Raw genomic sequence first — 18,414 nt, 5'->3', positions numbered from 1 at the left:
CTCCCCTCTCTGTCCTGTTTTCCTCTCAAACTTTGCTGTGGTTTCAGGTAATTTTGGTTTGGCAGGGAAGCCCTCCCCTCTCTGTCCTGTTTTCCTCTCAAACTTTGCTGTGGTTTCAGGTAATTTTGGTTTGGCAGGGAAGCCTGAAAGAGAATTTTGAAGATGACAGCTTGGGAATATTTCTGGATTAGCAGCCCTGTTTACTTAGCAGTTCTAAAATTTCCTCTTGACTCTACCAGGGGTCATTGAAGTAGCTGGAGCTTTTCACTGTTGATGCTCACTATTCATGCCTTTTCTCCACTCTAAAGCCCCAGTAAGTGTTTCTTCTAAAGTGATATGAAGAAAATATTTAGATTTTAAAAACTCTCTAGGATTAAAATATTGTTGTGTAACAAACTTTGTGTTTGGTGTAAAGAAACCTTAAATGGCACAGGCATACTTAGGAGAAAGGTTAAAAATGGGTGAGCTTCCTCCTATTGTCTTTTTAGTGCTCCTGTGGTTTTCTTAAGACTTTTTGGGGGCTGAAGTCTGCCTCATTGGTATTACCAAAGATTACTGGAGTGCTTTGTTTCTTTTAAGCATAAKAGCTATTTTAAAATATAATGTTGCGAGTAAGCAAAAACTGACTTTAAAAGCTAAAAGAACTGGCCCACGGGTCTCAGTTGGTATTAAATATTGCATACAGTGCTATCGATTCGTGACACTTTATAGCGTAATTGTTAGTGTTCTGGTACAGCTATTCAGCAGAACAGCAATTTTAAAGGCCAAGTATTCTCTGGGAAAATAAATTGCTGGAAAAAGCAAGAATATGTACAGTTTCTAACATAACTTTATTTGACAGCACCATTTAAAATAGTATAACTTTACACAGATAAATCTCCTGATTCTAAGTACCCACTAATTTCAGCAAGGCAAGTCCTGTCAACAGAGCAAGCCCTCAAAAAGTGTTTCTGCACACCAGACTTTATAGGGTTGCTYTCTAGATGACCTGCTAAAACCTGAATGATGGTTTGTGAAGCTACTGGTAGAAAAAGCATGTGCCAAGACAAAATAAAAACTTATGTYCTTGATTTCAAAGAAACCGGAAATGCAGTTCCAAATTCAGTGGGGTTTTTTCTCCTTGTTTTTTTAGGCCTGCATTTACTTAAGCTTCCCACCAGAGCCTCTGAATCACTGAGCTGACTCCAGAGGTGTTGTTTTATTGTACAAGAGACTCATGGTTTTATTTTACTGYTACATTCACTACATTTGTAGTGCAGCACAGTTTTCTTCTTGGTGGAAAAATATTTGGGTATAGCAAATACTTCTCCCCTATTGGTTAAAAGCTGCTTTAAGCAACATTCATCTGAAAAATCAAATTTTTGGTAATTTTTTCATTCCTTTCTGATCCTGGGTCTAAGTGCCTTTCTTGTATATATTAAGTTGATGCAGAAATGTACACACAGGGAAAAAATAYAACATACGTGAAGTTAAAGTGAGGATTTGTGTCTAAGTAAATGTTTTCTATAAAAGGTAGGATTTAGAAATATCAATTCATGGGGAAAACTTTAATTTTATTTCATCTGTGAAGAGAACAAAAATGTTAGACCCTACTCTTAACGTTTTTAAATTCATTCATTTGTATTTGTTGTGGTTTTGTCAGCTTGAGGCTTTAGTATAATTTTCCTTTTTCTGTTTCAATACCACAAGTGTTACATCAAACCTGACAGTTCATTCTGTGCCTRTCTTTTGTTTTGGTTGCTTATCTCCTGGTTTTGTATTTACAATGCTAAGATTAAGTATTTCTGGCTATRGCCAGAACAATGAGCAATGCAGCAGCTCATTAGAGCATGAAAAAAAAGTGATTGCTGTCAAATGTGGCTCTCTTTCCTCCCACATCAAAATCACAGGTTGTCCCAAAAATTTGATCTGATGTTTCTAATCTTCAGCAACTTTGGAACGTGAATTTGAGCACCTAAGTTACCTGAACTGTCTGACTAATTGGCCTTTATTTGTGAAAAGTCACCTGGTTATTTTCAGAAACCAGTATTCAATAGTGGAACCRAAATAAAAGTGCAGATTGTGGAATGCTGTGACTGGTGCTGTTACACCCACTTTATTGCTTTCTTGTTGTTAGTGGCAAAGATTAATGAAACTTTTATAAACTTGGATAGAAACGAGAAGGGAAGTATATTAAACTACTCCAGCTTGCTGCACACTAATTATGGTGTCAGATCTCATTAGAAAACGGATGCACACACAAGACTCTGCTTGCTTATTTTAACACATCTGCTTCAAGAGAGGACTCTGCAAATTGGAGAAGGGTTTGCAAGTCAATATTCTACATATGTCAATTCACCAWAGACATATTTGCTTGTAACTATCCTTCGTCTCATGTTTCAGCAGAAGAGCAGAATAAGAATAATTAGCGAAGACTTGTACTGTGTGTTGGGGCAGTGGTGGGTGGGAAAGGACTCCAGCACACTGTGCTCTAAAAAAATTCTTATTTTTGCAGGCATGCAATTTCAGTAAAAGTGTTTGAGACTGTGATAAGCAGATAATAGAAATTCATGAGTTTTCATATGCAAGCCTCTCAAATGTGATAAATAAGGGCAGAAATCTTGAGAGAAGTGCTCTTGTGAGTCTCAGAGCTTTGTGAAGAAAAACATGGGCTTCATGTGGCTGCATATAACAAATGTAATGCAGCAAAAATAATGTAACTATTTGCACATTAAGTTGATAAAACAGTTTGTTTCAGCCAATCACACATGCTCATTGTCTGTCTAGTCCAGTCCACATGACTGGGATTGATGAAGGGGGCAAAAATGTGGTTGAGAAATAACCAACTGATCTGTGGTTATAGGGCTCTTTTCTGTCTTTTTTGGGTTGTGTCTTCCTTGTTGGGCAGCCTCAGTCCCTCGCTCTTTTATATGGAGCCATGGATCCTGCAGCTTCTTCATTTGTTACAGGTGCCCATTTTTCTCTCTGGAATATGCAGGGTTTGTAGGAAGGTGGTATGTTCCAAGAGCTCACCCCAAATATGAAAACATGAAAGAGTCAAAGTTTTCAAGGTTGCAAGGTCCTGTCATAAAAGGGGAGAAGTGTTGCTCCCGATTACTTTTTCATTCTGTTGCTAGAAGGGAATTGCAGAACTCGGATTTCCAGTTTGATCATRAGCTAGTAAGGAAATTTCCAGGGAACTGGGAGTATTGTGTTTCTCTAGTTCATACTCTGAAGCAACAAAAAGTAAGCAAAAATATATAAATGTCAGAAAACTACTAAATGGTTATCACATATTGAATTATTTGATAACTTTTTATAACTGTAATAAATATTTTGCCTCTAAGAAAATGGTAGTTAAATGTGTAGTCACTGCTGTAGTTCCCACAGCAGTTCTTGGACTAAGAGAGAAATAGAAAGACAAAAGCTTAACATGATGTCTTTTTCCTCCCTTTTCCTGGAGTTTTGCTTCTTGTCAAACCTCCTAATTGTACAGGATGGACATTCTCTTCATAACTCTCAAAGATGATTTGTGCTGCTTTCTTCCTTGGCCTTGTGAATTCTCCAGTGTTTACATTCTAAAAAAACTGGAAGGTCTCTTAAAAGCATAATTTTAATTACAAACCCTAAAGAACAGTTGTTTCCTAGGAAAAGTTAAGCTCATTCTGCAGAAAAAAGGTTTAAGATTTTTAGTAATATTTTTTAATTATGGCCCGCTTTTGGTGTGTCATTCTTTCAATGCTATTAATCCAACTTTTATGAAAGCTTTTTTCAGTGTTTTTTTCTTAGACCAAAAAGTTCTGGAACTGTTTTAAATAAATCATATGTACAGCTTATGTTTTTTAAAAAAACCCCAAATTTCTAGTGTCCTTCATCAAAAAAATGCCATGTGGAGACAGATGCCAAGAAATATTTTTCTTCTTTTTACTGCTCTGAAATGACAAACATAAATGGCTTTTCCTTTAAAAGGACATCCTGTTGGCAGGCAATGTATTAAATAGAGGCACTGGACCAACATCTCAACAATTGTGTTCAACTGTAACTTAATAAAGCATTGGTCTCTTAGGGTGAAGTTGATTGTGACAACAGAGAAAGTCCTTGAAGATAAATGTGAAAAGTGCAATCTTTTGGTAAATTGTAGAAGAACCTGACATCTAATTTGACCTTTATTTGACATTCCATGACCACTCCCACCRATTGCAGTGATTTTTATCTACAGTAGATTACAAATAAAGCTCTAGGTTTCAGTTAGGGGAAAAAAAAGTCTTATTGTGCTTAAGCACTGAATTCAGGTGCTACTCCTGCAATTGCAGTATCTGGAAAATAAAAGGATATTTATTCTCAATTCCAAGAGGTCAAAAAAAAATTAAGCCAACAATAAATTAAGCTAAAAATTATCAACATATATTTAGCTACCTCCTTGATCAGGACATGCTCCAAGCACAGGGACCCCAAGTGGTTTGTGTTGCTTTGAGTTAAAAACAAAGTTCTTTTGTAAAACCAGAACCTGTTCTACATATCTTGGGGAGATTGTGTTCTTCTGAGAAAATGGAACTGAAAAYAGAGCAGGCAAATGTATAAATCTCTCCACAACTCTGTATGTTATTTTACTTCAGAAACCTGAACAGCAGACTTGTGGAAAATAGTACTTACYGAGGGTCTCCATTTCTTGTCATAAGAAATTCTTCATTCAAGTAATACCTTTTAGCTGTTTTCTAATTTGGGTGAAGCTAAAGATATTACAAACCTATGTAAGATATCCCGGCCTTTCTACCAAATAAACTGATAYATAGTCAAATGAAATTTTCTGCCTTCTCTCATTAGCTYTGCCAGAAGWTGGTTTACAAAATTACTTTGTTTTTAATGTAACTGGAAATATGAGTAATGAGATGAGAGAGGCTGAAAGAGCATGGATGTTATCATTGTAGTTCATATATTTTCTTAGACACTTTTGAAGAATGCAGGACAATGTAGAAATGAGGAGATGTCTGGGAATTTGTTTTGATGATGTGCTCCTCGGCTGTAGTGAATGTAGTGGGTTTAATGCCAGATTATTCATAGTATAAGATAATTAAGGGCTTGATGCTCCCTCCATTTGTGCACTCAGAAATGGGATGAAAGGAAGGAGCACTGSAGAAGGGTAGCAAGATATTTTGTTCCAGGACATTTTAACAATTATGACTGAGCCTGAGCTCCCCAAGGAGACAGTACTACTTTACAATTTCTCAGTAAATAAGTAATTACATAGAAAGCATGGAAAAACTGATTTAGTGGAAAACATTGGTAATTGTTTTGTTTTCCTTTCTGTTCCCCTTTTATTTTCCTCTGTTTCTGCTTTGGTTTTCACAGACTATGTGTACAAGGTTCCTATGGATAGCTTTTTATTTTTTCTCTTTTAAAATCTTGTAGAATCTCTTTTTTTTTTCTGTATTCATTTCTCAGCACGTTTAGAACACTTTGTTAAGGATGTTTGCAATCTGTAACAGAAGTTATTCCTGAAAGGTTTTTGGCATGGCTCTGTTTAACCTAGAAAATGAGTAAGGTTGTAATGTGTGTAGCTGGAATACACAAGCTTAGGAATTTCCATGCAAATAAACTGAAATGCTACTGATGTTCTTATTCACCTTGCTCCACTTGTAATAATTAGTTCTTCTGCTCACCTCTCAGACTATTTTTTCCGGAGGTTTTAGGCTCAGTTAAATGGCAGGATATGACAGCACTGCTTTTGGCTGTTACTGAAGTATATCAACATGATCCCTTGCAAGCCAGTAAATATAAGTTTTTGCCTTTAATTAGTTACATAGCTCTTATCTTGGTTTTCCCCCTTTTGATCCTCTGCCTGGAAGGCMTAAGTAGCTTGAGAAAAAGTGAAGWAATGAATTTGGTTTTTGTAAGTAGTGATAACACTTGTTAGAATGGTGGTGGGAAGCYRGAGGTGATTTATRAAAGRTTCAAGCGTTCAGTTCTCCAGCAGCAGTTTGGTAACAGGTATTCCAGCCAGATGTGTGYCCCAGGAATGGGCTCCAGTTCACCTGGCAGCACAACAGCTGGAGAGGAACRGAGAGTGGTTCAGAAGGAGCCCTTCAGTAAATAATTAAAGGAGGACTTGTGCTGCAGGAGAGCTTTGCARCACCATCAGTTCAGCTCCTGTGGGTGAGTGCAGTGTCAGATCACAACATCCACACTCATACAGCAACTCGTTACTGACACACAGCATGCTGGAAAAAATCACTGATCTGTCACTTCACCTTCCTCTTATTATCTCTAGTTTTGCTTCTTTAGTTTTATGTCTTAGCCTGAATTAATATATTAGTGTTTGTAAAGCACTCCAGTGATGAAAAGCCTTACATAGCTGCTTTGTGTAATTATTATTTTTAACTGTTTCCATCTGTACAGTTTCAATTAAAACCACTAATTGACTAGTACTAACTCAACAAGAAGCAGAAGTAGCTTTGCACTTCTTTGTACTTCTTTATTTTTTTTTTTTTTTAAGAAAGTAGACTTTAGAAAAAAACTGGGGAGAGATGGAAGAAGAAGTAGATAGATATTCTTCTGGGTTTCACTTCATCCATATTAACCTCATTGACTGCTTGCTAATTGCAGGAATTTAGATATGCCAATGCCCACATAAAATAACCCTCTGAGATTCACTGCTTTTCAGTGGGAAAATCTGGAGCTTGAAAAGGTATTTATACAATTTCTGCTACCAGTGGTAATGAAGTGCTTTTTTTTTTCCCCTGGGTGACTAGTAAGGAAATGAAAATGGGAAACACTGTGTCATGGCCCTGTCTGTGGGTGCACATAGCCAGGACCACTGGTGTGCTGGGATTCTGTGCTTTTCACTTAAAACTCCACTGCTTGGAGTGGTAAAGGCAAAAAAAATCTTCCTGCTGCTGAAGAAGAATTCCAAATATCAGAATTGTAGATTCAAAGCAGGGAAAGTAAGTAAAACAGAACTGATATTTGGAAATCTATGGATTCAAGTCAGATTTGTGATGTGACGCAATGCACTATTTTTGAAGTGTTTAAGTGGTAAAAACAGTCATTTGGCTCAGTATGTGCATTAAATGATGGGGCAGACAAGGTCAGCTCTCAAATTGAGAGCTGAGAAAATCCTCTACTGGGTGTCTCTGCCTGGTGCTGTTCTGACTTCCCAGCAGGCCAATCCAGCTGCAGGGTTGAAGTTCATKGGAAGTGCAGTCTACTTTTATGACAGGAGGAGTTTCTATGGCCCAGCTTGGGTATCAGGGGGATTGGTGAGTCAGAGCCAATGCAATGGTGATGTGACAGCACAGGGCTGCTCACAAACACSTGAATAAAGTGAACAGGCAAGCTCTGAATTTGTAGAAATTTCTAAACTAGAAATGGWAAGATTGCTCAAGGTTGGTTATTTGCATTTTTTTTTTTCTGAAAGCTTTCTCCAGACTGTTTTGCTGTGTTTCTAAATACCTGAGGACACACAAACATTTACCACAACATTATCTGTGCTATTCTGGAGATCCAGCAAGGTCCCCCAGGCCACATAGCTGATGCAGGCAGCTATTGTGCAGCATTACCAAAGTACCCAGTGGCTTCACTGAGCAGTGTTGTAACATTCTGCTCCAGTTACTCTGATTGTGTGAGGTGCTGGGAAGGGCAGAGCCAGGATTGCTCCAGCTCCCCATATTTAGGAAATAAAGCAGCACAGCAGCAAATAAGTCCTCTACTATTGAACAGCTAATACTTGTGGGAGCTTGATTGAATTTATACCTACAGTTTGATTTCGTTATTTAGTAGCTTTATTTGTCTTACTCCAATTATAAGGGAGTATAAGCATTTACAGTTATGTTTTTTAAGTCATGATACATGACTTCAATGGCTTATATGACAAGTTAGGTATTTTAAGTCATGATACATCTCATTTACTAATGGTATTTACTAATTTTCTGCCACATTTAATAATGTAGTGATAGGACAAGGGGGAATGGCTTTAAACTGAAAGAGAGTTAGGTTTAGATTAGGAAGAAAWTCTCTGCTGTGAGGGTGATCAGGCCCTGGCACAGGTTGCCCAGAGAATTTGAGGATGCCCCAGCCCTGGAAGTGTTCAAGGCCAGGCTGKATGGGGCTCTGAGCAACCTMGTCTGCTGGAAGGCATCCCTGCCCATGGCAGGGGGTTGGAACTGGATGATCTTTRAGGCCCCTTTCAACCCATGCCAGTCTATAGTTGTGTTGAATGACCAAACTTGATTCTTTCATCCACACATCCGTTATTCCACAGCCGACCCCTGTGTTTCAACATGTGTATGTCAGTGTTTAGAGCTGTCACATTCCTCAGGTATTCCCGCTTAATCCCATAAATCTCATTCATCCAAGGAGGATTGCTGGCCTTTTGTCCCCCTTGCCCTGCCAGCATCAGCATTATTCTGTTTCATCACAGCAGGCTGTGCAGCTGCTGRCAGCCAAATGTAGCACACAGCTATTATGATTAGCTAGACCCAGCTCTCTTCTAGTAGCAGATACCTGTAAAATCTGGGTTATGTATTTTTTATTATTATTGCTTTTGTGTGACAGAGGTCAGCAGATCAGGCCTCTGTTGCAGGTCCCAGGGACAGTGCACTGGCAGATTTTTGAAGGGCACACAGCAGGGTTAAGTGTTATGAGCTGTAGTATCTTGAAAAGGTGTAGATTTTSTGCTCTCACTTTCCGTTCTATTCTGAATACATCGGAAGTGTTGCATTACAAAGGGGTAAGATGCCCCTGGAAAGGTGATCAGCAGCACTTTTCACCATTGAATTGTGGCATCTCTCACYACCTGCCGAGGTTTTCCTAGTGTGTCTCATTTAAAAGGCAAATTACAGCATGGCACACTATCCCTGCAGATSCTTGATGCAAGTCATTGAGTATTTTATAGTCAGTAATGCATTCAGGGAAACAATKGTTTTGTTCCAGAGTGCTGAGGAGAGTGGCGTTTTATATGATAGTGGTTGGTTTCCATTTTATTTCAGTTTATAATAAACAGCCTTCATGTGTATGCATATATGTGTGAATTTCTCTTGCTGKTTTTTTCCCATTTTCCTGCAGAGCTCTTTTCTGAATGTACTTTTTCATAATCTGTTATTAAAGGAATTATGTATTATTTTCTCTGCCTTCTGTTTTATACTTTCTCTCCTGTGCCCAGATAGTAGAAACATCATTCTGTGGGTAACTTGTTCATTGGTGCATTATCATACTCCTGTCTAAATTCTGGCCAGTCAGATAAATTGATTTTCTCACTAGTCTGAGCCCTCTATCAGAGTATATGTTTCAAGMTGTAAATATGTTTCTTGTCACAATGATCTTTTCTCAGTTCTTTGTTCAAGACCTCTGATACCCTTTCCTGCTGGAACAGCTACAATTCACTCTCCAAAGCTGGAGCAGGGCTGCCTTATTTTGCCTGCTGATCCTAAAGTCTTATGCTGCCTAATCCCCAAGTGAGAGTCAATTGTTTCATGTACCTGAAATTGGTCTCGCTTGAATTCCAGGGTTCATCCCCCAAATCTCGTCAAATCCTGGTCTTGCTTGCCCATAGAAAATATTTCTGTGAACCAGGTTTCCAGAGTAGAGTTAGATCACCTGGAGCAGCTGATCTCTCAGTTATTCAGTGCTTCATGTAAATAACAGAGAAGTGATTAACTTTTGGGTTTCAATTTTGAGTGTATTAACAACTTTTTTCCCTGTGTTTTGTTTACACTGCCCTAATTATTCTTTATTTATGTAATTCTGATTTTGTTGTTTCCTTTTATGTTTACTTTTACAGTTTTGGAKGGGTTTGCCCTCTACTCTCATATTYTTTGCCCATATAGAAAACAGGTGTCACAGTTTCTTYAGTTGTGGTTTTAGCRCTCTAGAGCTAATAAAAGGTGTGCTASATATTGGTATGGCTTTCCTAAGCAGTTTTAAACCACCTCACTTTAAATCTAAGAACATAAGTAGTTCAATTACTGTTTTATTTTGCCAGTGACATCAACTTGTACTTGTTGGGATACATGCATGGCAGGGGAATTTTGTCTACTTTTCTTTCCCCGCCTTTTAAATAGGCACATTTCATTAGTTCAGTGTTACCACTCATCCTTGGAGGTCTGAGCATCTGTTTTCACATACAGAATTGTAGATCTTGGGAAAAATGAAGGCAAAGAACAATGAGTTAGAGGGAAGGGGAAAATATTAACCCAACACCTTTAACTTATAACAATTCTGCAGTTCTTTTAAATATTCTTTGGTCTTGCTGGTTTTCATGTCATTTAAAATGCCAACTGTGCCTTAAAGTGTTCATTTCCTAAGTATATTAATTTGAGAGGAGTTTTTTTCCTGCAGTTCTGTTTTGTAATCTGTAGCTGGTTTTGCCTCAATGTCACTACAGCAGCAAGGTGTGTAACTCTGCATTGTCAGATGGCAGCTGTCTGTGCCAAGTGCAAGTCCTCCTCCGGTGTTTCCTCGTTTAGACCTTTCTGATCTCATTTTTATGAGGATCAGCTCATTGGAGATTAGTTTAAGGGAAKTTAAAAAACCTTTTAAAACTCTCTTTACTTTTACCATTTAGCTTGTTTCCATGGAAATGGGATCTATGAGATTGTCAGCAGTGAACAGCTGAAGTGTTCTACACGTGTAGATTTCATTAGGTGACTCCCAGCTGAGATCTGGGATGACCTAAATAAGTAGCACACCATTTAGTGTGGGGGGAAAAAAGAAGGACCAGTTAAAATACTGGAGAAAACACTTAATGCTTTCTTTTTGTCATCATTGGATGTGATAAGTAAGGAAATGTGTATTTAACTGTTCTTGGGTACTTGAGTTGTGTGGACACACAACTTCCTTCAGACTGTTTTAGGATAGTAGCAGTTCTGTATAGCATAGTCCACCCCTTTTATAACATGGACTTTTTAACAGTGACCTGACCTATTTCAAGTGGGTGTTTGTGGGAAATGAKGGATATATATGTCAGGAAAATTGCATTTCTACAGTTCAGGTTCACTGAATTTTCAAATGTCAGCCTGTGTTTGTGGTAAGAAATAGCTGCATTTTTSAAATTACCTTTCTTGCTAAAGTCAACAGAGTAAACCAGATCTCTCTAGCATGAACCTTATACATGTTGTTCTTCAATTTAGAATGGAAATCTTCCTTTTGTTGTCAGATAAGACTTATCTGCTGAAGATTTGCTTTAACAGTGGTCTTCTTAGCAGGTAGTAAAATGCAGCCAACAGGTTTTGTTTCCATTTCCTATCCTATGCTGTTTTCAGGCACAACTTTTTCCTTTGGCATGGAAAGCCAGTGCTTATCCCTATGTGTTTTGTTCAATAAGAAGTGATTTGTGTAGAGTATTTTATCCAGGGTGCCACTGTGTGCTTGATATTCAAATGTGTTGATTTTGTTTATCCCAAAATTTTCTTATTCGGGGTGAGCTAAGAGACACTGGTTAGGCATGTGGAAGWGCAGAACTCTTAATTTTTAGAGAATTAACCTTTGAGTAAAATGATAAGGGRGAGGGCACTTTCTTGCCTAGGATACAAATGCTGGAAAATGTGTAAGAGCAGATGGTCTCCTTGATAAACTGAGTGAGGGCATGCAGTTAAGGAACCAGTACCCCACCCCTTTTCTTTTAAATAAGGTAAAACATCAATATGTATGTAAAATACCAATATGTATATCAATATCAAAAATAATCTTGAGGTGTGCAAGACTCTGAAACTGACATCCTTGGTTACCAAGCTGCTGCTGGGCTCGGTACCTCAACAACTGTTTTCTGAGATTAAGAACCCARTAATAATCCATCAATCAGTGTGACAGCTTGTGGAAGAGGTGCCTTTTACTACATGTAAARTTTACCTCGATATCAGCTCATTATCAAATAGACATTTTCAATTGCATGRTATAACTACCCCTGTTAATTGGAACAGCTTTCAGTACTGAATTGTACAAATAGGTCTTGCTTATTTTTTTTTTTTAATCAGCAGTGTTTTGGTTTGAAATAAGAAGAAAAAAATTGATATAAATAAAAATAGATTTCAGTATTACATGGCTCATACAAGATTAAAGTTATGTAATTTGCTGTTAATAGTGTTCTCTGTACAGCTGTTAGATATTAGTGAAGTTTAAAAATGAAACAGAGAGGTTGACAAGTAGCTTGTGGAATATGGAAACAGMTGAGACTTTAACTAAAATCCCAGTGTGGTTTGTAGCCTAATCTCATATTTTGTACTTGGATGCGACAAGTAATCTTGGCACCTTCTCTACAATCTTCAAATTGTATTTTCTTCTATTTTAGTAACTTACTCCTACTTTGCACTACATGTAAAATGTAACCTCTTATCCATGCTGGTTTTTATTACATCACTCAAGTAGAATTTTGAAGTCTTCCTTCCAAACCACGTTTTTAACATGTCTTTTCCAAAAGTCCTGGAAKTCCAGATGTAAGAATTAGCTTTATGCTGCTGCTGCTTCCACCAGCATTATCAGAGGYTTTCCTCACTTGAAAGGACTGTAATCAAAAGGTTTTGAAAGTAAAGCAGCAAAGTAGGATGGCTGAAGTTTGAAGGAGGTCTGAACTGTCAGCTTGTCGAAGCAAGACAGCTCCTGACAGCTTTTGTGCCTGTCAGGTCAGGGATTTTGGGGAGAACCACCACATTCTTGTGCAGACATAACCAGTGAGATACTTCTGTTACTTGGTTTTGAAGTTTTGCACAACTAAAATATTTATAAACACTTACAAGTTAATTAATTAAGAGCTATAAAATGAAATATATCCAAAGAAAAACTAGAGTGTATTTTATAAATCGTTTGGCTTTTTGTTATCTGACCTGAATTCAACTGTTGCCTTCCCTAACCGTCTTTATCAGAAGCTAAATGCAACATTCAGGTAAAATAAGCACTCAGCAGATTTTATTTCATGCAGGGAGACTGTGTCCATGTCAGAGACTAGCACAGAGTGAGTTCTGTCAGACTTTTCACTCAATGAAAGGGACATWTTGGGGTGGTGGAAGTTAATCTTCTTTGCACTCATTGTTTGGGACTGGTACCCAAAAGCACATGCCAGCAAACCAACAGCTGTATTGATAATCACACCTCACCCAGCATGGYCCAGTGCAATGACCAAGTCCAGCTGTTCAATGTTAACCTTTTTCAAATATTTCRTATATGTGGTGTTTAGACTACCAGTTCAATTAAACAGTTTTGCAAATTTTAAACATTTCTCTTGCCCAAAGATGAATTCCTGTAAAAAGGGAGATGCCAGTAGGATATCTGGGAGCACAGTGGAAAGGCATAGGCACAAAGCACGTGTGATGTGCTTTGAATGAACGACAGCATTGTCTGTGTTTGATCAATCCATTTTGTTTTATTCTTTGAAAGCACTTATTGAAGTGCTGAGCCTTTACTTTCCAACAGAAGTAATAGATTTATACTATTAATTGCATAGTTAACAGCTAACTTCAGGGCTTTGATTCCTRAGTCCAAATTCAGATATTGATTCAGAGTAGAGTAGATACTCAAATATTTCTGAAGAGAATCCCTTGGTAAGGGGAGGATATGTTGGATTTTTTTTCCCCCTTAATAATTTTAAGAGACAGTAGCATGTTGAGGGTTTATTTTAAGCTGGCCTATGCCTGTTTGGRAGGCTGTTCTGGGTTTTAAAAACTACATTGCTTTTTAAATCACCTACCTACTCTTTAATTCTCTATTTGGTGTGGTTGGATTGTTTGGGTTTTTTAGGAGTTTTTTTGTTCTCTTTGAGATCTTTCTGGAACATACAGCATATCTTCCTTGTAATGTAACTTTAATGTTGGTTGSTTTTAGTTCTTGTTTTGTTTTGTTTTGTTTTTTCTGTTGCTTCCACCTCAAGGGATCCCTCAAGGGATCAATACATCTGGAAGCCAGTGTAAAACTTCWGGTGGTACACAAGAGTTTTGGACACAGAATTATAACTAGTTCTGTGTTTTGGTAAGAAAACATCTCTCTCTAATGCTACATTGATATTATGACTGCTCAGTAGAAAGCTAACTCAGTTACAGTGAAGCTATTATTGGGATGTTGGTAATCTTTTGGAACAGTTGGTTATGTAATAAACATTTGGTGAGCTTATGATGTAAAATATATGGATATATGTAATAAACAGAGCCAGTATTTCCTTCTCTGCTAGGGTCCAGTMAYTTTTCAGYGTTTCTRTTAATAGAAACATCATTATTATACASAATTATKGTGAAGTTTCTGAAATAAAACTTAYGTAGTGTTCTGTAGTTACCTTCTTTTAACCATTTTCTTTCCWTTAAACTTGAAGTAATTATACATAATCAAGCCACAGGTGCATGTACATGGGTCAAGTGTATGCATATGCATAATACCTATTTTTCCTGGTTTTCAAACACTTTTTTTTCTTTTCAGTGGGATGCAATAACTGAAATGGATGAACACAACCGTCCCATTCATACTTACCAGGTGTGCAATGTGATGGAACCMAACCAAAACAATTGGCTGCAAACCAACTGGGTCTCCCGTGATGCTGCACAGAAAATCTACGTGGAGCTGAAGTTCACCCTGAGGGACTGCAACAGCATTCCKTGGGTGCTGGGGACCTGCAAGGAAACTTTCAACCTGTACTACATGGAGTCAGATGAGCCTCATGGAGTAAGGTTCAAGCCAAACCAGTACACTAAAATTGATACCATAGCAGCTGATGAGAGCTTCACCCAGATGGACTTGGGTGACCGCATCCTCAAACTCAACACGGAAGTTCGTGAAGTTGGGCCGATAAACAAGAAGGGATTTTATCTTGCTTTCCAGGACATYGGAGCGTGCATTGCTTTGGTTTCAGTCCGTGTCTATTACAAGAAGTGCCCTTTCACGGTCCGTAATCTGGCCATGTTTCCTGACACCATTCCAAGGGTGGATTCTTCCTCACTGGTGGAGGTACGGGGCTCCTGCGTGAAGAGTGCTGAGGAACGGGACACCCCAAAATTGTATTGTGGGGCAGATGGGGATTGGCTGGTACCTCTAGGAAGATGCATCTGCAGTGTGGGATATGAAGAACTTGATGGTTCCTGCCATGGTAAGAAAATATTGTTAGATTTTTTTTTTTTTTTTTTTAAGGGAAGTCTTATATTTTCTTATATACTTTGTATATTCTCTTCCACTATCTGTAATAGTTTCACCATGACTTGATAATTAGGTGCTTTATTCTGTATTAATGATGGTAAATAATGAAATCACGGTGGCTACTGAGGCTGTCTGCTGTGATTCAACATTTGCTTTGTAGCAAAAAGAGGGTGAGTCTACRTCCATCCTTTACACAAATGACTTTGCTGTTTTACTTAGGAGTTTCTCAGATTGGATGGTGTTGGGCAAGCTGCACAGCAGCCTTGGGTAATAGAATTAAAAGCACTATGCATTGTGACCAGAAAAGGAAATTCACTTTGTTGTTTGATATTGCTGGSATTAAATTTCAAATATGTTAATATCAATATTAACAAGCAAACTTGTTGCAAAGATATAATGCTGACAATGCCATTACTGGAAGCCAGCATRATTTTGTACATGAGGTCAAAAGGTTGCTCTTTTAATGGGATAAGGATTTTCTCTGAAACTTTAATGCTGAATGAATTCCTGTCCATCATGCAAGTGAGTCATACACTAGATCTATACATGAGCAATATAGCCAGCAGCCAGTCTACCAGAAATTTTTTCTGCACTACATTGACTCTACTGGWTTATTCAATTGGCAGTCTGCTCTGCTGAGCAGGTATCTTCTAAGTGAAATGGAGTACCCAAAGCTGTGAGTTTTTGAATATTCTTACCTATTTGCCCTAAGAGTTCCAAATCACTGTTTTAGAAAATTCCAATGTCATAGCACGTCCACATATTTTGAAATAATTTTTGTACATTGATCCCATTTAATCTTCCACAGTGAATTTAATATTTGTTCTGTTTTTTTCAGACAGTTTTTCAAAGTACATTGAATGTCATGCCTAAGGCAAGCCCAACTGCATGAGRTGCTTTCATAACTAGAAAGCACAATTTAATTTCAGTAGTTCCCGTCTCCAGTGTATAAAACATGAGTGGCAGGGTTTCTCAAAGGGTGGCCACGTTTGTGCCAGAGCTGGTGGTGGAGATACACCTTTGCACAGCTGGGAATGCATTTGTACAATGGAATCTTTTCAGTGTGACTGTTGAGTGTTGTGAACTGAACCATGGTTGYTACCTGCATTGATAGGCATCCTTCAGACAGCCGTGATCTGTTTTGAGACTTTCCGTCTTTGCTGAGACATGAATAACAAATTTAGAGCTGAAAAGAATCATTGCTTGTCAGTAAATTCTAAGCAATTTAATACAAATTAAATAAAAAATACCTGAACATCACTTACTCTGAGGGGAAAATTTTTGCAATTTACATTGAGCTTGTTTTCATAGAAGCAGAGAGCTGGAGACTAGGTGGAAGAAAAGTAGAAGCCACTCTTAGTCTGATAAGTTCTGATATGTATTTATAAAATTTTCATATCTTTTAGGTCCTTCTCCCATATCCCAGCCAAAGCCCTTTTGTCCCTCCCATTCCCCTGCTAGAGCTGCAAATCCAAGGCTTGAAAGTATTTTTCCACCATTCTGTTAGTGCTTTGTGCAGGTATAATCTGTGACACACTCAGGAGATAACCACTTCTTTCTTCTGCATGAAAAAAACAGTAAAAATAATAATTTTATATTTTGAAGTCTGTTCTGACAAGTCATTGTGTGGTAGGCAATACTTGGTAAAAGTTGAATATGTTTTCCTACTTTCAAATGGTGTCAAACTTTTTGTACACCAGCCTGTGGCTCAGTGGGGAATAAGCACTTAATGGCAAGTATGGCTTATCTGTCACAGAATTTTAAAAATAAATTTCTGTTGTGATATTTGTGGAGATACACAGTCTCTATTCACAAACTACTGAATGGCATAAGGAAAGATATTCTGCCTTTGTTATTGCTCATAGTTCTGCATAGTAGCAAGAGTGGGAATAAAAACAGTCTTTGATCAGTTGTRCTACTGCTGGTAAAATCATAGGTTATTTTCAGCTGCTGACATCTCATTTTCCTGCTTCCCTAAGTGGCAACATTTCAGTTATTTCAATGTATGTTGGACTTATKCATATCCCTTTGTGAATCTCTAGGTATTCTGTTATCATTGTCTTTTCTTTTAAAAGCATCATTTCAGAGCCAAAGTGTCTGAGAATTCCCAACTGGATTAAAATATCCATACTCCTTAAATGCATTCCCCCATGTGTCTAGTTAGTTCAGTGGCATATTAATAAGGCTTCTTTCACTAATTTGGTTCTTTCTTTCTTTTCTGAAGTCAGTGGGAGAAAAATGGCATTGACTGCCAGAGATTCCCATGTATTTGAGTGTTCTGTTCATTTTTTTAATGGGATAACCTCAAATATACCAATCTTTTCTCTAAACTTACTATGTAAACTATCTCACTCTTTGATTTCAATCTACTTTCAAGATTTTCCACTCAAAATCCTAAAATAATGGCATCATTCATATGTTCTTGTATTTCTTTAGGCATTTATGAATAAATTAGTACAAATAATCTGGCAATGCCAATCAGAAATGGCTCTGATATGAACTGCTRGCTTTGCTAATTTGTTGATACCAGCCCCATTACCAAGCTGCAACTTAGAAGGAGGAGACTCTGCGCAGGATTGATAAAAATCAGTTAAAAGTGGCATATTCAATAACCTGTGTTCTCTGAATGCCAGCCCAAGACAAGAGTTGTGCTAAATTTAAGAAATTTATAATTTAAAGAGGTCATATCAGGACTTTGATATGGTGGCGGGTTTTTTTACATAGTAACAAACAATCAGGACAAGGAGCACTGTATAAATTTAATCATAATGGTTCACTTGGTGTTTGGGCAAGATAGAGAAATAATTGGATGACTGTTAACTTAARTCTGACTCTTTAATGATTTACCCAAAATTATGTGAGTTACTCAAGGTTAGCAATTAATTGCAGGGGAAATTCAATTACATATAGCAAATACTAATTATTATAGAAATTTCTGATTTTATTTTAGTCTTAACCAATCAAACACAGTGCAAAAATGTAATTCACCAACCATAAAAAGTTGATTTGTCTCAGGAAGCCACCACTTCCCAAGTGGGGGGTATATGTTGAAGCAATGTTAAGTGTTAAAAATGTAAAACAACAGACATTGACAGACTCACCTGGTTTATTTTAACTGAGACAAATAGAGTAAGAAGTGAAAATGTGAAAATTCAAATTCTCTGACCTTGAGTTGRCTGAACAACACTTCCTAGGGATACTAATGCCTGAACACATGGAGTTTTTAATTGAGYAAACATTTCTTTCCATTATTCACTACTCAAATTTATGGTAATGTTTCAGTGTTAGGATTTCTATTTTGGCAGCGTAGTTTTGTGTTGCTCACCCCTTCTG

The 18,414-nt window shown here is 37.6% G+C and overlaps 1 protein-coding gene across 2 annotated transcripts in view; it reads left to right on the top strand.

Moving 5' to 3' along the window:
• LOC130588942 (ephrin type-A receptor 6-like) overlaps window positions 1-18,414 on the top strand; it is a 379,324-nt gene that overhangs the window by 76,149 nt on the left and 284,761 nt on the right. Inside the window, exon 3 of one of the 2 annotated variants that reach the window (XM_057389986.1) lies at window positions 14,371-15,034. In XM_057389986.1, the coding sequence (XP_057245969.1) occupies window positions 14,371-15,034 (664 nt within the window). Of the gene's footprint in view, window positions 1-14,370; window positions 15,035-18,414 lie in introns of those variants that run through there. The other variant, XM_057389987.1, reaches the window with a different exon arrangement.

This window comes from Malurus melanocephalus, unplaced genomic scaffold, assembly GCF_030028575.1.
Source record: "Malurus melanocephalus ecotype Western Australia unplaced genomic scaffold, MMel_1.1 scaffold_21, whole genome shotgun sequence".
Lineage (NCBI taxonomy): Eukaryota > Metazoa > Chordata > Aves > Passeriformes > Maluridae > Malurus > Malurus melanocephalus.
Note: the sequence above shows the minus strand (reverse complement) of the source record. Positions and strands in the feature narration are given on the sequence as shown.